General features: G+C 38.7%; 1 protein-coding gene, 1 long non-coding RNA gene and 1 pseudogene across 10 annotated transcripts in view; 1 reads left to right on the top strand and 2 right to left on the bottom strand.

The window, feature by feature from the left end:
• Nucleotides 1-4,420, bottom strand: part of LSM14A (LSM14A mRNA processing body assembly factor) — a 49,879-nt gene extending 45,459 nt beyond the window's left edge. For all 4 annotated transcript variants that reach the window (XM_072967251.1, XM_031672069.2, XM_006217023.4 and 1 more), the window contains exon 1: nt 4,233-4,420. In XM_072967251.1, the coding sequence (XP_072823352.1) occupies nt 4,233-4,353 (121 nt within the window). In that variant the 5' untranslated portion in view covers nt 4,354-4,420. The remainder of the gene's footprint in view (nt 1-4,232) is intronic.
• A 340-nt stretch (nt 4,421-4,760) lies between these two features.
• LOC116277585 (uncharacterized) overlaps nt 4,761-21,187 on the top strand; it is a 232,746-nt gene continuing 216,319 nt past the window's right edge. For all 6 annotated transcript variants that reach the window (XR_012075560.1, XR_012075559.1, XR_012075558.1 and 3 more), the window contains exons 1-2: nt 4,761-4,892; nt 10,937-11,155. This is a non-coding gene — a long non-coding RNA (uncharacterized lncRNA). The remainder of the gene's footprint in view (nt 4,893-10,936; nt 11,156-21,187) is intronic.
• Nucleotides 10,680-10,887, bottom strand: LOC102541034 (BBSome-interacting protein 1-like; annotated as a pseudogene).

Here is a 21,187-nt window from a genome sequence, read left to right on the forward strand (position 1 = left end):
TCTTCTCTTAAATTTTAAAAGAAAATTATAACTGAGCTTGAGTCATAAGGTAAAACTCTCCCTCCCCAACGATGTCATTTAAATAATGTCATAAGATTTTATACTCTTGTATCCCTATTCTCTGCAACTTTTTACTGTTGGGGAGGAGCAACATATCTTACGTGTTTTAATTTTAAAGAAAGATACAATTGTGGAAAAGCATTATTTGGAGATATCCTCAAGAGATTTCTACAAAATTAATAAACTAAAATGCTAAATCATTTCCATTTACTCATTCACTTAATAAACATTCATCTGCCCCAGGAGCTCAGGCTCTATGTGGGGAGGGAAAGTGAAGAGAGATAACAAAACACATGCAAATAAGCAAAGAAGACTATGGGTAGGTCATGATCAGTACTAGGAAGAAAGTAACTCAGAGCTGTGACAAAGACTACAAGAAACAAATTTGGTGGGAGGGGGTGGGTATGTGCACGAAGTCCTGGGTTCAATTCCCCATACCTCCATTAAAAAAAAAAAAAAGAAAGAAGAAACAAACTACAGGCCAGATTATCTATTAAGATACTCAGACTGCCATTAAAGTTGCCTTTAAAGCTTCTTGACATTGATTTAGAAGATTCCAAACATCAAAGTTCATCAAACTTACCTCAATTTCACTTTTATGGAACTAGAGGCAGTCTGTGAAATCTCTGGCAGAAAATAAAGGATATCACCCACTCGGCAGTACCTTTGGGATTGACTGGGCTTTTGATTATGTATAGTGTGGTCATACAATTTACTATCCAAACTGGAACATTTTCAAGAGAGAAAAGGGATGTTTTAATAATTGAGACAGAATAACAGGCACAAATAAGGACTTTCCACCAGGGCAAACCAGGCCATATGGCCACCCTGATTACAAATTACATCAAACAGAACTATTCCAAGTTTTCAAGAGTATTCTATAGTTTCAGATGGATTTAAATAGTAAGTAATACCCAAGTAAAGAAACTAAATTATAATTTAGATCATATAAACCAAGTGACTCCCTTACCAAAACGTAAAGATTTAAATACCTCACACTATACACAAAATCAACTTCAGGCACATTATAGACTTAAATGCAAAAAGGTAAAATGAAAAGTTTTGAAAAGGTAATCAAAGCAGCTCCATGATTTTGTGGTAGGGAAAAATCTCTTAAAAAAAAAAAAGAAAGAAAGAAAGGAAAAGAGACACTAGCCATAAAGGAAAAGAGTGATAAATATGTCTACATTAAAACGAAGAACTTCTGTTCATCAAAAGAAACCATTAAATGGGAAAAGATACTTGCAGAAGATACATCCAGCAAAGGATTCATATTCTGAACACCAAACTCTAGAAAAAGACATACAGGAAAATGAGCAAAAGATTTCAAAGGCACTTCATGAAAGATGAAATCCAAATGACCATGATATGAAAAAGTGCTCACCTCTTTAGTAATCAGGGAGATTAAAACCAGGTACAACTACATATCTACCAGACTGGATAGAACTAAAATAACTGATACTTAGTAAACAATTTAAACAACTGCAGAATATTCAAAACTGCAGGAGGACCAAAACCTCCCCAAACCCCCCAAAACAAGACTGCAGAAATAGTCAAAACATGTTATATGCATGATGGAATACTATGCCACAACAAACGCCAAAATAAAATATATACAAGATGATTCCATTTATATAATGTTCAAAGAGACAAAACTAAATTCTATTGTTTAGAGATGTAAGCCCGAGTGATAGAATGTCAGAATAACGTTTGTAACTAGCTTAGGAGGGCAGTAGTTGTTGATGGGTGGAAGTAGCGGGTGGGAGGCTTCTGGGATGTTGGCAATATCTGTCTTACCCTGGGTGATAGATACAAGGATCTTTGTTTAAAAATATTTTATTTTTATCTGTGTATCTTTTCAACATGTCTGGTTATATTTCACAATAAGAAAAAGAAAATTCTCCCCAGAGGGGGAAAATATTAACATCCTAAAAAGAATTCTAAGAATGTTAAAGAGATTAACTCAATCCACATTTATAAAGAGTCAACAGGGATCTCTAAATCCAAATAAGTGCGGTGTGCTAAACATACTGTATTCTAAAATCGATGAATAAACTTTTGGCTTTAACCTGTTAGACTGCCATTCTTTATACAAATTTTGAAAAAGGTGTAATTTCAAATAAATTTTCAACAAGTCACGTAAATTCTAAAATTTTACGACCAAACATTCCACTTCCAATTTTGAAATTTGAAGTGCCCAGTTGCTGACTGGGAAGATATAGAGTAGTTTCAGATTAGACACTGCTACATAGAATATCAAGATTCGATGACTCCTTTTTGCAAACACAATTAGATTCCCAAACCTCTGTTACACATTAAATAACCTACACTGCTTAAGAAAAAAGAATTTTTATGTATGTGGGATTAAATACCAAAGCCATTAAGTACAGACATAAATTCAATGATTAAAAAAAAACCCTTTTCATTGCTGTAGTCATATAACACATCAAATCATGATAAACAGAACAAATTATGTTTGGCATGTGAATTTAACTATTACAGATTAATAAAATGTTTAGTGACTCTAGAAGCTGTTGAAAAGACAATTTTAAAAAATGTGGATCTTTATTAAAATACAGACTTTTTCAGGTTCTTGCAAAAGAGTGTATTCATAGATTTTTTTAAAAAGACTGAAATAAATACATTAGAAATCTTAAAAATTTTTCCCTTGTGAGGAGTAATGATACCACAGCCAACTCACCGGTAAGGCACTAAATTTGTAAGACACCTTAAAATTCAGATTAGGTAAAACAACGCTTTTTAAAAAGCTATTAAACCTCTTTAATGAGAAAAATTGTTTTCAACTTGTATGTGGCTCTCACCAAGAACTTTAGAGAGCCTTTTTCATAATTTCATAAAGCCAAAAAAATTAAAACACTACAAAGCTAAATATCCAGCTGGGGAGGAGGAGAGGAAAGGAAATTAAGATAAAATAATTTAAGATTCCCTACCTAGATATAAAATTTGTCCCAACACGAGTGCTATTAAAAAGGATCTACCACAGCATCCCCCCCAAGTGTCATTAAATACTTGCTTGATACCGAGAAATGACTCTCCTATCAATCAAAGGTTAATTTTTTTTCTTTTACAGATTTAGAAGATTGTCTTCCTATCCTTGCAACTGTCCCTAACAATGGTATTCACTCTATAACCCTTCAAGATGTGCTGGGAAAATTACCTTAGTTATCTTGCTTCCGTCTCCCCAGTGTTCCAAAGACCTGTGAAGTTTCTTTTATGATCAGGAGCTAAAGTTTATTTTTTTCTTGGTTTCCTGGCCGAGCAAAGGCCCAGCACGTGTGAACAGAAACAAAACCCAAACCAACTGTGGCGATGCTAAATATTTCGAGGAGGACAACTTCCTTCTGACACCCAGAACTCCCTGCCCGAGGAAGCCTCCACCGGGGTAGGTCAGCGTCCACTGACCACTGAGATCTGCCTTCTCAACAAGGGTCCTGCATCAAGTTGAACCCTCCCCCCCCACCGCCCCCGGGATTCCAGAAACAAGGCCGAAGCGAAAGCAGTAAACATTTTTAAAGAGACGGTTGCACAACAGGCTTTGAGAAGGATTCCGGTTTAACAGGTAAATACCATACACGAGACAAGTGGGATGTGATCTGCTCGATGGTACCAAAGGCATTTCGGGACCGTCTGCGTCGCAGAGGAAACCCAAAGTTTGGGCACATTACTTACAGTTCACCTGAGGAATATGCAACGAATTGAAAGTAAGAACGTAAGGAAATGGGTGCTGGAGAATCAACAAATCAGCACTTTAAACTCAGGCTAGGCGGAAAAATTCTTTGAATCCTCAGGCTTTGTTTGGTGGTAAAACAACAGAACCACCGAATTTCGGAGTTGGAAGACACGTATCTCCGTGTTCTCCAGCCTGTTCTCGGACTTCAGGACCGCCCCGCCCGGCCGGCTCTCAGCCCTGTAGTTCCCGGATTGAAGGCGCCGACCTCCGGGCGGAAGACTGGGAGCCCGGGGGAGGCCGCGGCCCGGCTCGGCCCGCGACGCCGGGGCCCGGAGGGAGGGAAGGGAGCGGCCTCCCCGAGGACGACGGAGGGGGCAGGGAGGGAGCGGCGGGGGGAGGTGGGGTGGGTTGTGGGTCGAGAGGCAGGCGCAGCCCTAAGCGCCCGGACCGGCACCCCACCCCAAGGCCCGCCCCAGCGTACCTTTGGCGAGAGCTACGGTAGAGTTCTCGGTGTCGATAGTGTAGAGGATGCCCTCGTAGCGGATCTCCGCCTTAGAGATAAGGCTGATCTTGCTGCCGATGTAAGGGGTGCCCCCGCTCATGGCGCCGCCGCCGCCGCCTCTCTGGGCCGCTCGCAGAGAGGCAGATCCCACGCCGCTGTGGCCGCTCCGCACGCCCGCCTGCTCCGTCGGCACCTACAGCAGCCGCCTCAGACTCAACATGGCGGTGGCGCCGGCTCCGCTACCCTCCCCCAGCCTCCCGCCCTCAAGCCGCGGCGCGGCGGCGGCGGCGGCGGCAGCGGCGGCGGCGCGGGGCATGCTGGGCCGTGGAAGCCGCTCTATCGCGAGACGCCGCTGGCTGCCAGCGGCTCCGAACTCCGCGACCTCCGTAGTCGCAGCCGCGCACCTTGGCCTAGTTTAGGTTCGCTGTACCCGAGGGGCCTGAGAGGAGATTCTGGGAGTGGCGACGTGCCTCCAGACGCCAGGACACTGCGGGCTGGAGTGGAGGCGCGAGGGGTTCTCTGGACTTAAGCTGCGGCCTCCGCCATTTCCAGACCCATTGTATCTTGTCCTAAGTCCCGTGTCTTTGCAAATACGGATCCGTCTGCCTGGAAAGTTGCCCACCTGCCTCCAAGCTCCTGGTGAGCCCCTTTAGGACCTGGTTACTTCCCCTTTGAGGCAGCTGCACCCCTCCAGGAGCTCTGAGGACCCATTACATCATCTGTCACCCAACAAGCCCGCCCCACCCCCACCCACTCCCACTTCTTCCCTTCCCTGCTCTTGGAGGAGGGATTCTGTCCACTTTCTAATGGTTTCATCCAGGCTCATGACATTCAGTGCCATTGCACACAGGCCAATCTCAAGTTTGCAGTTTTGATCAATTCTGTGAACTCTGGATTCACATAAAGCGTAACCTTGTCAACTGAAAAAAAAAAACCCACCTAAAACCTAATGTTTAAGAATTATATTTTATTTTGCAGACTTGATGAAAACTTAAGTTCCCTCAGGTCTCCGAGGGACCGTGGGAGGTAAGGGAGGAGCCAGGATATATAGGAGTTCTTGCAAAAACAAAACAAACAAAACCCTAGGTAGTCTGACATCAAAAGATAACTCTTAATTAAAGAAAAACCAGACATCTCAAGTTAATGAATTTAGCACTTTTCTATGTGTGGGAAGATGCAAGAGTCTGGGCTCATTGAAATCATTCCTTTGATATGCACCTTAACTAGAGCTAGTAAACTGTTTTTCTCCATCCTGAATCCCCTCAGGGCGCACAGTTGAGGGTGGCTACAGTGGTTGATGGCTTGATGGCTGCAGAATCCTTTGTTTGCTTACATGGCAGGCAGCATTCATCATTACTACCTCCTCAGCATCTCCAGGTGAAGGTTTAATCCGCCATGCTCCTGATTTCTCCTCTAAACCTAATCTTTTCCCACTGTTCACCATTGAGGTACAACTTACTCAACAGTTCATACTTAACGATGGGACTCCTCTCTCGCCCCCACATCTGTTCTGACTGCAAAATCCTGTCCTTTTCACCTATAGAATATATCCTGAATCTGGTCCCTTCTCACCGTCTCCGCCCCCACCGTACAACGAGCCACCCTGTTGATATGCACCTTAACTAGAGCTAGTAAACTGTTTTTCGCCATCCTGAATCCCCTCAGGGCACACAGTTGGGGGTAGGTCCCTCTACCTCTGCATTTGTCCCCGATAGTTTATTCTCAACCTAGTAACCCGAAAGACCTTGTTAAAATCTAAGTCAGATCATATTACTCCTCTCCCCAGTGATTTTATGTCACACAGAGTGAAAGCCAGACTCCTTACTTTGGCTTATGAAGACATAAGTGATTTAGCACCTTGTTACCTCACTATACTATTCTGTTCTAGCCACCTCTTTCACCCAGAACTTTTACACTTCATACAGATCTCTACTCAAAGTCACCTCCGGAGTCACCTCCTTACTGTTCTGTTTAAAATAATACCACTTGCATCATTCTACAGACCCTTACTCTCCTTGCTTTTTCTTCAGAGCATTTAATCTCTCTCCAGTATGTCTATTTAATTATTTGTGTGCGTCTGTCTCCTTCACTAGAATGTAAATGTTTTGAGACGGACTTTTTTTCGGTCACTGCTGTATGATTAGGTACCTAGTAGAGTGTATGAAACAGAGCAGCTCCTCAGTAAATTGGATGAAGTTTGATGAAGGCAGAGCACAGGCAGGATGTCTGGTGAGCTGAGTGAACAAATGGTAAGAAGCCTGGCAACATGCAGATGGGGAAGCAGGAGCAAAGACTAGAGGCTATGCTGAGTCTGGTGCATAATGGCTTCTAAGGAAGGCTATGAAATACCTTCTTCAGTACAAGGTTCCTGCCAGGGAGTTAAACTCTTATTTCTGTTCTTTCCTCTCCCTTCTAGGCCTGCAACCCAGCTTGTCTTCTCATGCTTCCTGAGTGAGAGCTCATCCTTTTCCATATATAAGCTAACGATTCCCAAATTTACTTCTTCATTCCAGATCTCCTGACTTCCAGGGTCACACTAGCTATGTACTTACTAGATGCAGTTCTTGAGGTGTCCCATGGGTACTTCCAGCTCAGAATGTTCAAAATTATCTGAATCTGTTCCCTTCCCCAAAATAAACCTGCCTTTTATCCACGCTCCCTGTCCTATCACTGGCCCCAGGACTCACTAAGGTATCCAGTCTTGAAGCCAGAGTCCTTACCTGGGTATACCCAATCAATCACCAATCTTGCGGATTCTGTGCTCGTTCTGTGCTCGCTTCGGCAGCACATAACCAGTCTTGCTGATTCTACTTTGTTTTGCAATTCATGGCTTCCTGCACCCTGGGGCACCAGGAACTATGCATAAATGCAGTTGATCGGTGCAGCTGATTAGTGTGGTTGCCCGTAGTATATTTATTATACATGTAAATCTCTAACATATATATGCTAGAAAAAGGTTGAGAACTGTGACGCATTTCACCACCACAGCTTCTGAGGATTCAAATTCCATGTTACTCCCCTGCTTAAGGACCATTGATGACTTCTAGTAGCCTACAAAACCCAAAACCAAACCAAACCCCCCCAAAAAAACCCTCTCCATTGAATGTTTTCAGCAACAGAAGCTCTGGAATGGAAAAGCAATTGGGTTGGAAGAGGAAATGAGGAAGATAGGTCCAAAGCAATGTTTCTAGCTAGAATACTATTTTTAACTTACATTTGTGTTTTCTTGGTAAGACTGAGGAGTGGCTGATGGAGAATAAGGGGAAAACAAGGTTTCTGCCTCTCACTGTCTTTGGTGTGGCCACGGTTATTCATTGTAACTCCCAACATTCTGCGTGCCTGAGGCTCTGGCCACACTAAATTCATGTTTTCTCAAAACGTATGTATCACTCTCCCTCGTCTAATCATTCCTTCGTCTCCTGTTTGATATGAAAGGCTCTCTATCCCATCTCTACTTGACAGGCAAGATTCAAAGTTACCCTCACAGTATAGATAAAAATTACCTCAGAATAGATCAAAGACCTAAATGTAAGAGCTAAAACTATAAAACTCTTAGAAGAAAACATTATGGTAAATCTTCTTGACCTGGATTACACAATGGTTTCTTAAACAACCAAAGAAAAAGCTCAAACAACCAAAGAAAAAATACGTAAGTTGAATTTCATAAAAATTAAAAACTTTTGCATTTCACAGGACATTGTCAGGAAAGTGAAGAGAAAACCCACAGAATGGGAGAAAATATTTGCAAACTGTAGATCAAATAAGAAACTTGTGTCCAGAATATGTAAAGAACTCTTAAAACCAACAATAAAAACACAAATTAAATTGCCCAATTAAAAAAATGTTTAAAGGATTTGTATAGACATCCCTCCAAAGAAATATACAAGTGGCCAAATAAGCACAGAAGAAGATGCTTAACATCGTTAATCATTAGGGAAATGCAAATCAAAACCACAATGAGATACCACTTCATACCTAGCAGGATGATTGTGTTTAAATAGACAGTAACAAGTGTTAATGCGGATGTAGAGAAATTGGAGCCCTTATACATTGCTGATGGGAAAATAAAATAGTGCAGCCTGTTCGGAAAACAGTTTGGCAGTTTCTCAAAAAGTTGAACATAGAGATACCATATGACACAACTGTTCCATTCTTAAATACCCATGATAACTAAAAACATATGTACCCACAAAAACCTTGTACATAAATGTTCATAGCAGCATTATTCATAATAGAGTGGAAACAACCCAAATATCCATCAACTGGTGAATGGATAAATAAAATATGGCACGTCCATATGATGAAATATTATTTAGCCATAAAAACAAATGAAGTACTGATACATGCTCCAACATGGATGAACCTTAAAAGTATGCTAAGTGAAAGAAATCAGACATGAAATGTCATATGTTATATGATTCCATGGATATGAAGTGTCCAGAATAGGAAAATCCATAGATACATAAAACAGATTAGTGGATTAGTGGTTGCCAGGGCTGGGGAGTGACTGCTAATGGATGGAGGTTTCTCTCTGGGGTGATGAAAATGTCTGGAATTAGATAGTGGTGATTGTTAAACTATATTATTAATATTCTCAAAACCCACTAAATTATACACTTTAAAAAGTGAATTTTATAGTGTGTGAATTGTATCACAATAAAAATATGCCTCTTCATATTATGACTCTATTAAACTAAGGTTACATAGCAACATGGGCACATGCTTATAATATTTAAATAAAAAATCTGGATACAAAATTATATGAGTATAAAGACTTATTTTGAAAAAAGGCAGCATATGAAAATAAAGCAGTAAAGTAAATGCTATTGTGTCAAGATATTAGATATAACGTTTTATGGTAAATTTTCTCTCTGTATTAGTAAGGAGATGTGTCCTGTTATATATTTCTGTATAACAAACCACTGTAAAATTCAATAATTTAAAACAATTACCATTTTATTATGTCTCACAGTTTTTAGAGCAGGGCATGACTAAGTAGTTCTGTTTTAAAATAGCACCATCTGTGATCATTTGGTGGCCACTTGCCTGGTCTAGAAGGTCCTAGATGTCTTCATTAACATGACTGGCAGGAACAGCTAGAAGGCTGGGACTCTTATAACACTGTGAAACCACCTTACCAGCTTGGACTGTCAGCTTTCTTATTTGTGCTAGTGTTATTTTGAGTCTTTCTTTTTTCTTTTCTTTCTTTCTTTTTTTTTTTTTTTGAGTCTTTCTTAAATAGCAGTCAAATACATTTCCCAAGTGTTGCAAAAAGGAAGACAAATGATTGGGTCAGTCATTTTACTGACTGGAGGAGGAACCACATCTTACACAGGGTTGAATTCTGAACTCAGTATGTGTGTCAGTTGGTTCTTCTCAGAAGTAGCTACTGAGACAGGAGTGAGAGGTTTATTGGAAGAATGACTGTGAAAAGTGAAAGGGAGAGGAAGCAGGATTGAGCAGGTAGAGTTTGCAGATCTGACAAAATCTCAGCCAACCTAACAGGGCTCCTGGAGCAAAGATTACTCTTTAGAATAGACCCACATCGTGCAGAAATTATGAGGCCTAGTACCCCTGCTATTCTCTTTATTGGCTGGGGCTGCCCAGGAAGAACATGGACTTGGATTGAAAGCTCTCTGCTAACTGCATTCCTTGGTAACAGCATCACAGTTCCTTTCTTAATTTCTTTCTTCCTTCCTTCCTTCGTTTCTTTTTTCTTTGTCTTTCTTTCTAAATTTTCTTTTTCTTTTTTAAAAAATATTTTGTTGTTTTTAATTTCTTTTTTCGCTCATTTGTTTGTTTTCTTTTTTTTTTTGGAGGGGTTAATTAGGTTTGTTTGTTTAATGGAAGTACTGGGGATTGGTTCCAGGACCTCTTGCATGCTAGGCAAGCACTCTACCACTGAGCTGTACCCTCCTCCCTCAAGTCCTTTCTTGAAGCAAGTAAAAATTAGATAGTCAACAGTTCCCTAAGTCTTTTCCTGTGATTGCATCTTACTTTAGCAAGAGTTAATGAATTAGATGCCCAATTTAATAAGTTTCTCTTCTATAAAACTTTATAATTCATAGAGTAGAACTTCTGAGATTTTTCTATTTTTTCTTATCTGTTTCATTAATTTTTTTAAAAGAATTTGATCTAAGTTGTGAAATGTATTGTTATAAACTTATTCATAATATCCTGTTAATATCCTTTTTTTTTCTGAGTTCAAAATTTTAAAATTGCTTATGTTCAGTGCAAACCAGAGTGTTCAAATTCATGGCACAAGTTTTATTAGTCTTGGGTATTTTTGTATTCTTTATATGAATATTGCCTGTTTTATTAACACATATTGCTCTCAGCATACAGATGCAGATTATTTTCTAGCTATTATTAAAAGTAAGAAAAAAAAGTAAGGTAGGGTGTTCTGTAGAAGTGCTAGGTTATTATTCAGTGAGTTATTTGCTATTGTTCTTTTTCGGCCATTTCTTGTTGGGGAATTGTGTCCTGTGCTGCTTGTTGCATTTTCTCCAGTTTTTCCAGTCAGATTTTAAGGATAAAAGTTGGGGTTTACACAGCACCACTTGGTTATATCTTCCTCAGACAACTGCCCTTGTTTTGGAAGAACTTCCCAGAACATTGACTTCACTTCTGCCATATCTGATATGGTTTCTTGCTGAAAGTTCTACTGTTCTTTCTCCCCGCAGCTTTAGGCATCCAACCGGATATTACCAAGATGACTGACAGGTGTTGACTGAAACCTACAGAAGGAACTCGCTTGGCGACTCCAGTTGGAATGGATACTCCCTGGGGCCACCGGGGGCCAAGTTATCCCCGTCTTTCCATCATGACCCCAATCTAAATTGTCAAATGCAACTTTCGGACAGGACAGGGATTTTTGGAGCCCTCAACTCTTGTCTACCTAGGTAAGTGGACTAGACGTCCCAACAAAATAAGAGCGAGGAAACTTGCTCGCTCAATACCTCAACCCGGGCGGGTAGTCCAGAATATGAATTAACTTGTTTAGTATGGGATGTCTGGGTCACCTTTGGTTCGTTTTCGGGCCTTCTTACAGATGCATGTCTTCTGAGACAGCTCAACTGTTGCCCCAAGCAACTGTCCCCGTTAGTGTCCTTTTAACATCTGTAGGCTCTGTAGTGATGTTTCCCCTATGACTAGGGTCTTCTTCCCCCAAACCCCTGCCCCTTATGTCTTGCTAGGGGTTTATCACTTTTATTCATCTATTCAAGGAATTAGATTTGGTTTTGTTACTTTTATCTATTGTTTGTTTTCCATTTCATTGACTTCTGCTATTATCTTCATTATTTCCTTCCTTCTACTTATTTTGGGTTTAATTTGCTCTTCTTTTTTTAGCTTCTTTAAGGTAGAAGCTTAAATTATAGATGTTAAACCATTCTTCTTTTCTAATATAAGCATTTAAACCTGTAAATTTCCTTCTAACAATACTTTAGCTGCATCCCACACAATTTAATATGTATTTTATTATTATTATTCAGCTAGAAACATTTTCTAATTTCCTACTGTGATTTCTTCTTTGACCCATAAATTATTTCAAACAGTGTGGCATAATTTCCAGATTTTGGAGAATTTTCTACTTGTCTTTTGTTAATAATTCCTTATATATATCCATCATGGTCAGAGAGTATGCTCTGCATGAAATCCTTTGAAATTATTGAGACTTGTTCTATAGACTGATAAACTGATGAATGTTCCATATGCACTTAAAAAGAATGTGCATTCTGCAGTTATTGGGTGTATTATTCTGTAAATGTTGAGTCAAATTGGTTGATCATGTTCTTCAAATCTTCTGATTTTTTTGGTCTGTTCTAATAGTTACTGGAGAGTTATGTTAAAAATCTCTATGATGGTAGAGTAATCTATTTTTCTTTTTATATATATATCAATTTTGCTTCATATGTTATTAGACGCATGTAGTTTGTTTTCAACCATCTTTTCTTTTTTTAATTGAAGTATAGTTGATTTACAATGTTTCTGGTATATAGCAAAGTTACACATATATACATATATAAATCTATTCTTTTTCAGATTCTTTTCCATTATGGTTATTACAAGATACTGAATACAGTTCCCTGTGCTATACAGTAGGTCCTTGTTGGTTATCTATTTTACATATGTCAATTCTAAACTCCCAATTTATCCACCCATCTTTCTATTGTGGTAACCATAAGTTTGTTTTCTACATCTGTGAGACTGTTTCTGTTTTGTAAATAAGTTCATTTGTGTCATTTTTTTAGATTCCACATAAGAGCAATATCATACAATATTTGTCCTCTGTCTGACTTGCTTCACTTAGTATGATAATCTCTAGGTCCATCCATGTTGCTGTAAATGGCATTATTTCATTCTTTTTTTTTATGGTTGAGTGATATTCCATTACACACACACACAGACACACACACACACATACATATACATACACACCACATCTTCTTTATTCATTCGTCTATTGATGAGCATTTAGATTGTTTCCATGTCTTGGCTATTGTAAATAGTGCTAGGTGCACGTAGTTTGGATTCTTACTCTCTCCTAGTGAATCAACACTTTTATCACTATGAAACAGCTTTTTGTCAGGTCCTTTACATGATACTAAAAGAGCTATAACTGCTTTCTCATGACTAGTGTTGCTTGGTATATCTTTTTTATCCTTTTATTTTCACCTATCCCTTTTTTTATAATGTGTATAACTAAATGTGGTGTTTATATTCAGTTTGACAAGTTCTAGCTTTTACCTGGAGCATTTAGTTCATTTATATTTAATATAATTACTGATATGTTTAGGTTTAAGTTTACCATTTGGCAATTTGTTGTCATTCTACTTTTTATTTGGTTTTTATTTTCTGCTTTCTTTTGTATTAATCAAAAAAATTTTATTATCCCATTTTTTTTCTCCTCTATTAGAAATTTAGCTCTACCTTTTTGCATTTATATTAGTGATTGCCCTAAAGATTACATCTATAATTCATTGTAGTCTAGGCTGAATTAGCTTTTTACTGCTTTATAAACAATGAAGGGCGTTAAAACAATTTGATTCTATTTACGTTCTCTCTTTGTGTTATATTGTTATATGTTTTACTTCTACATATAAGCTCCCACAAAACATTATTGCTTTTGATTTAAAGAGTCAATATATTTCTAAATATAATTTTTAAAATAGCCTTTTATGTTTATCCACATAGTTATCATTTAAGTGACTAGCCAGTTTTTCTGTTATTCTCTGAATGTGATGAGTCTTTTTCTATGGATGAATTAAGATTTTCTTCTTATGGTTTTCAAAAGTTTGCCTGTGATGTCTTTATGTGTGGTATTCCTTATGTTTTTCTTGCTAGCTTGAGGTTTGCTGCATTTATTAGATCTTTCATCAATTTTGGAAAATTTCCAATAACTAACACTTTTTGTTATATTTCTTCTGCCCCATTCTGTCTTTTTTTTTTTTTTTTTTGGTGAGTCTCTACTTATACATATGTTAGACCTTTTGATATTATTCTGCATGTCTCTCACACTCTGTTCTATTTTCTTTTTCTTTTTCTTTCCTCTTTGCTTCATTTTGGGTAATTTTGGCTTTCTCAGTTCACAGATCCTTTCTTCTGCTGGTTGCAATCAATTATTCATCCCATCCAGTATTGTCTTTTTCAGTTCTTAAGTGTCCATTTGTATCTTCTCAAGAAAGTCTATCTTACTATTGAAAATTTGCATCTTATTGTCCTTATGCACTCTGTTCATCTTATGCTCTGAAGTCTTTAACATAATTGTAATAATTATTTTAAAATTCTTTCCTGCTAATTTTAGCATCTGGGTCATATTGGGATCTGCATGTATTGATTATTTTTTCTCTTGACTATGGATCACTCTGCTTCTTGACTATGGGCTCTGAGTCTTTGCATCTCATAATTTTTTGAGGAGGATAGTTAGGTTTATTTATTTGTTTATTCTTAATGGAGGTACTGGGGATTGAACCCAGGACTTCTGCATGCTAAGCATGCACTCTACCAGTTGAGCTATACCCTCCCCAACTTGCAGCTCATAATTTTTTACATTATGTGTAACATACAAGTTTGGACATTGTATTTAAAAGAACCAAAGTGACTGGTGCAAAAACATTTTTTTTTTTCCCAGAGAGGACAAGCCTTTTCCTCTGTCAGTCTACTGGGATGAAGGGCTGATCATTCAGACTCAATCAAGAGTTGAGCTCAATTAGGGCTGGATTGCAGCTTTAGTTAGTTTCAGTTTACTTGGGCTTCAAGTGCCTTAAGGGCAAGATGTGATCTGTATGTCTCTCAGGCTCCTCCTTCTAGTGGGGCTTAGACCCAAGCATTGGGAGCTGATGGAGATCTGTCTCTTTCAGTCCAGGACCAGCCTCCTGTACTGCTACCCATTTAACTATAGAGGAGGACTAGCTCTGTGTTTTGATTTCTTATATATATTCTCATCTGTTGCTCTATCCCATAGAGATGTTTAATCTATCAGTAGTTTTTTCTTAGCCAGGCAGAGACTGTGGCAGTTCCCATCATCTGCCTGCCCATGCCCAGACTTGGCAAGTGCCCCTCGTAGCCACCAATCTCTTCTTACCTATGAAATCTTGTCTTCTTTCTTTAAAGTTTAGTTCTTTTAGACTAATTTCTGATTCTGTTATAATAAATATCATCTTGTACTTTATCCATTTTTTCCCCTGTCTTTATAGTAGAAGTGGTGGTCTGTTGTGACTTTTACAGCCCAACTGCAAGTGGAATTTGGAAGATTTAGGGGCCATATTTATATCCACTAGGAATATGTCCATTATACCCTCACAGCCAGTTCTTCCTCCAGAGTTGTGATAGAATGTTAGTCTTTCAGTTAAATAACATATGACATTTTTGGCTTTCATTTAAGGGCTGTGTTTTTTGGAAAAAGTCCCTTCAAACACCAGAACCACTCCTGGTGCAGTGAGATGCTTATTCTATGAGCAATGCACTGAAACTAAGACTAATTAATGGTGCTACAGAGGATGTCTTCCGTCCCATATTTGCTCTGGGTGCATACATATTGAGTGGAGTTGTTACTGATTTCTGTCTTTCTCTCTTTTCAGAGCATGGTTGTTGAATTTACATAGTTAAAAGCACAGATGACATAATTGCATTGTTTAATCAACAGTAACCCTCTGAGTTTTGTATCTTCCATGGACACAGGGTGGAAGAATGGTGAAATCGGGACCAAATCTCTGTCTATAACCATTTGCCTCCTAAGTGTATGCAGTGAGAGTACCTGTGGTAAAGCACTTTGTAAACTTAATAGCACTCTAAGTGGGGAGGATATAGCTTAATGGTAGAGTGCATGCTTAGCATGCACAAGGTCCTGGGTTCAATCTCCAGTACCCCTGAATGTATGAATGAATGAATGAATGAATAAATAAATAAATACTGAATTACTCCCAGAAAAAAATTTTTAAAAATTAAAAATAGCACTCTATAGTTAGTTATGTTTTTCTCATCATTACTTAGAAACTTTTCCAATGACCTTAATGACAAACAATAGAAATGGGTAAGAAGTGAGTCTGATTGCAAAGTAAGCAAAATAATGGAAATTAATCTATAATGAATTTATCTTAGGAAAATCTTTCTAAAATGCAAATCTGATGATGTCAGACCTGGCCCACAAGCCCCCCTGCCCCGCAAAAAAAAAAAAACCAAACCTTCAATGACTTCTCTTTGCTTAATATTCTTAGAATAGCCTTGAGTATGTTGTCTACAAAACCCTGTGTGAATCGGCTCCTTCTTAACTCTCCCATCTCACTGTCCCCTGTTCTCTCCACTCCCAGCCTTTGTCCTCCATTCCAGAAGCCATATTAAACTTCTATCAGATGCTTCCCCTTGAGCCTTCCCACTGCAGCTCTCAACCTAGGTATCACTTCAGTCCAGGAGCCTTCTGAGATGGTTGATCACTCCCACATCTTATCCAGCCTGTACTAAAGCCATTGTGCTAATCACTAGTGGTGAAATTACCAATTTATGCATATCATACAGTAATCTCTAAGTTGTGCTAAGAGCCTTTCCACCACTGCATTCTTAGCGCCAACTCAGGGCCTTGCACAAAGTAGACATGCAAAACATCTCTGTCAGATGAATTAATAGATAAATTACTATTTTTTTTGTTTTGTGAATTTACAGCAAAGATATCACAGTAAGGGAAAGGGTGACTTTTGTTTTTTTTCAAATACAAGATATAGAAGGGATTACTTCTAGTTTTACAGATTTTAATATATAAAGGCTTAAAATGAGTTGTTTAGGACATCAATTATTGCACCTGTGTTCTATGTTTGGTTTTTTTCTTTTAGAGTAAAATGTTTTGCCCCAAATCCAAGCATTTTTATTCATTTCTTGTTGTGTACTAAGTTTACATGCAAATTTCAATTGCCAGTTGAGTAGTTCTATATGGCAGACACCCATGGCTTTCTCATTCACCCCATCTGGGCCTCCAGTGTGGTCTAATTATCCTGAAAAGCCAAGATGTGTTAGAGCTGAGCTTGATTACTCTAATGGCACGCAATGTTTTTACAAATCTCCGGATTTCCTGAATAATTATCATTATCATATGTATGTGTTTAGCCAAAAGCTTAATTGGAAAATTCCAGAATGAAACAATGCTACATGAGAAAAAAACCTCCCAGTCATTTTCTTTGAAAAAAAATTGTTTCAAATCAAAGAACCACTAATACATGCATAAGGTTAAACTGTCAAAACATGCAGAAGGGCTTATGATGCATGGCAATTATTCCCATCCTACCTCTCCCCAGCCACGGACCTAGGAAGGCAGCCACTTTTAACCCTTTCAGCTGTTTCTCCTGGTGGTTTTTTTTTTATTCTTATGTTTTATTGACGTGTAGTTGATTTACAATGTTAGTTTCAAGTGTACAGCAAAGCAGTTCAGTTCTACATATACACACATATTTCCAGAGTCTTTCAATTACAGCTCATCACAAAAAATTGTATATAGTTCCCTGTGCTATACAGTAGGTTGTTGCTGTTTATCTGTTTTCTATATAGTAATGTGTATCTATTAATCCCCAAATCCTAATCTATCCCTCCCTCCCCTTTCCCTCCTGGTGACTACAGTTTGTTTTCTGTGTCTGTGAATCTATTTCTGGTTTGTAAATAATTTTTTTTTAAGATTCCACATATAAGTGACATCATGTGATACTTGTCTTTCTCTGAGTTATTTCACTTAATATGATAATCTCTAGCTCCATCCATGTTGTGGCAAATGGCATTATTTCATTCTTTTTCTACGGTTTAGTAATAGTACGTTGTTTATATATCCCATATCTTCTTTATCCACTCATCTATTGATGGGCATTTTGGTTGTTTCAATGTCTTGGCTATTATAAATAGTGCTGCTATGAACATTGGGGTGCATATATCTTTTCAAATTATAGTTTTCTCTGATTATATGCTCAGGAGTGGGATTGCTGGATCATGTGGTACATCTATTTTTAGGTTTTTAAGGAACCTCCATACTGTCCTTCATAGTGGCTGCAACCTGGTGATTATTTTTAGTCTCTGAGTAATATGCTTACATCATCAGTTCTTGATTCATCCATTGTAGACATTATTTATTACTTTCCAGCTATGACAAATAAAGATTTATCTCATAGAGCAAGTACTTAGAGACATTTTAAAGTTCTTTTCCACTCCTGAGTTGCTTTTATTTCTTCCGTGCAGGACAAAGATCCAGGCTGTATGCATTGTAAGATGGACCCGTAATGTCCGGGTAGTGCTCATTCTGACTGTGTAGTTTGCTGCACTGACAGTTCCATAGTGTGAAGATGCCCCTTGCCTTTTGGCTATAATTTTGTTTGCTTGTCTTAGAGTGAGTCATGTTGCAGGCTTTCATCAAAGTCTGGAGACCACTGGAGCATATATAAGAATGAGACCATAAATCATCTCTGTGATGGGGCCTTCAGCCACCCTCTGGTTGAAGCACTTCACTTAGGGTGATCAGATGGAAAGCCACTCTCTAGATGTTTAACTGGTGTGCCTCTAAATGACAGACTGTGGAGGTTTTGAGGCATTAATTCCTTTTTAGAGAAGAACTCCTGCAGTTTTTCTAGGGGGTGCATGTCAGGCCACCACGTGGCTGCAAGGTGAGAGCGGCGGGGAGGGGAGTAGGATTCAGCCCTGTGTCTTACTCGTACCCTTTGCTGTTCTGGGCACAGCACACAAACCTCTTGGGGGTCCAAGGGAAGATTTACTCCCTGCTTGGCTGCTATTCTCCTTCTGACTCTCTACCACATGCATTTAGTCCTTGGCCTCCTGTACTTGGCTTCCTCAGTTACCTCCATGCTCTATTTTTGTGCATATGTGGTAAACATAAAATGTACCATTTCCACCATTTTCAAGGGTACAGTTCAGTGGCATTAACCACACTCACAGTGTTGTGCAACCATCACTACTGTCTACCTGCAGAACTTTTCCATCTACTCAAACTGAAACTCTGTACCTATGAAGCAATAACTGCTTATTCCCCACTCCCCACAGCCCCTGGCAGCTGTCATTCTACTTTCTATCTCTGTGATTTTGACTATAAATATCTCACATGCATGGAATCACATAGTGTTTGTTCTCAGTGTCCACCCTCTATTTTATAACTTCAATAAGTCTGTTGAAATTTCTTATCTCTTGGTGGTTTCTCATCTCTTGTTGTGGATTTGCATCCTTTACCTCCTTTACTGTTATTTTTGTAGGGTATTGGGAGGGCATGGGGACTAGAGTGTGCAATTAAACAGCCATCTTTAACCAGGAGTTCATTCATTTTGAAAAGGGAATGTTCTAACAAAAGGACAAATATCGTATTATTCCATTTAAATGAGGTACCTGGAATAACCAAATTCATAGAGATAGAAAGAAGAATAGTGGTTACTAGGGCTGGAGGGCAGGCAGGGGTTAGTTGGAAGTTTTATTGTTTTGTGAGTATGGAGTTTCAGTTTGGAAAGCGAAAATGTGCTGGAGATGGATGGTAGTGATGGTTGTACAGCAGTGTGAGTATACTTAATTCCACTTAAAAATGGTGAAAATGGTATAAATTTTGTGTTGTGTATGTTTTACCACGATAAAAATTTTTAAAAGAAAGGGTTTATCTCCATGGTATATGATTTTACTACAACTAAGTGTCTAAGGAAAAGCAGCTCCTTTAAAATGCTGTAGAAGTGGGGTTTTAATTTTGGAAATGACAGTATCTTGTATTGAGTTGACTTAAGTCTTGGTAACAATTATTAACCCTAGACCAAAAAAATTCTTTTAAATGCTATGCTTGAAGGCACTGGCAAGCAGCCTAAAGCAGGCAGGAATTGAAGGGAACATGAGTCTCATAAGTAGGGAGGGAAACTGGGTTAGTTCCAATTTTTCAGGCTTTTCCTCTGAGGGCACTTCCATTTTTTCAGCAACACATGACACATAGTGGACTAGAACTGAAAAAGAAAGGGGAGGTCTTACTAACTGGAGAGACTGAAGTTAGATTTTAGGGCTGCCAAAACTGCTGGAAATTGATGGGGAACATCCCAGAAAGGAGGGAGTTAGAGGGAGAAACTACAAAATCTGCATATAAATTCCTCTCAAATCCCTGGTTGACTTTTAACAGGAACATGCACAGGGGCAAGACCTCAAGGACCCCAGTTGAAAGTTTTAGCTAAAATTGTAGGCAGAAATTTCTATACTAGTTTGAAGTTCAAGTCCTGACAAGTAGGAGGGGGTCGTTGAATTCCTAAAACTTTCTACTGAAACCCCAAAAGGCCAAGTCTTACAAGTAAGCCCAGGATTAAGGGTTATCAGAAACATCCATGAGATCAACTTAATAGCAGACTGGAAATGCAGAACACAGGAGAGTCAACCTGAAGACAGGTCAGTAGAAATTATTCAAATTATTTAAAATGATTGAAAAAGATGATCAAGTTGTCTAATATACGTGTATTTGGAGTCCGTCAAAAGAAGAAGGGGGAAAAGAATAGGGTGGAAAAAAATATCAAAGACCAGTGGTCCAGAAGTCCCCAAATTTGGTGAGATACATGAACCCACAGGTCCAAGAATCAAAAGAAAATCTACAGCAACAAGAAGGACCTACTGTATAGCACAGGGAACTATATTCATTTCTTGTACTAACACACAATGGAAAGGAATATGAAAAGAAAACATGTATATATACGTATCTGTATAACTGAATCACTTTGCTGTACCCCTGAAACATACATTGTAAATCAACTACACTTCAATACAAAATAAAAATTAAAAAAAAATAGTGACTCGATACAAAAGTACAATAGTGGCCCTTGTACTTTTTTTCTGAAGTGAATGTGCAGATGTAAAGTTTGCAGAGAGCAGAGACTTTGTCTCAGTGGGCAGCCACAAGATGGGACACGAAGTTAAAATCCAATGACTTCGAGGTCAACTGTCAGTCTAATGCTGAGGAATGCAGAGGGTCTGTCCCTCTATGGAAGTTCAGTAACCAGAGCACAACAGACCAGGAAAAAAGAACAATGGTTTATTCCTGCATCTGTAGGCTTTGTAAGCCTTTCCTTCCAAGGTATCAGGTCTGGGGCTAGGGTGAGGAAAGGTAGGCACCTGAGGTGCAAAATTTAAGGAGATACTCATTCTCAATGTACAATTCCAATAGAGAGAGAGGTGCTCTGGCACATGGCCACACCACTGCAGCATTAGGAATCAGAATCCAGTGAACACACTTTGCAAGCTGTGGGATGATAACAAACAGCACATTAATGTATTGTTAACAAAGCATTTTATGATTTGATCTTCATGAATAGTAGAGCAGAGACTCAGTATTGTCATGTTCCTCTCTTTATACTGGGAAAACCAAGGGCCAGAGAAGGTGATGGTTCTGACCTCAGGCAGACAATGGTTTAGCCAGGATTTCACTCAACTCTTTTCAGCCCAAA

This window comes from Vicugna pacos, chromosome 9, assembly GCF_048564905.1.
Source record: "Vicugna pacos chromosome 9, VicPac4, whole genome shotgun sequence".
Taxonomy (NCBI): Eukaryota; Metazoa; Chordata; class Mammalia; order Artiodactyla; family Camelidae; genus Vicugna; species Vicugna pacos.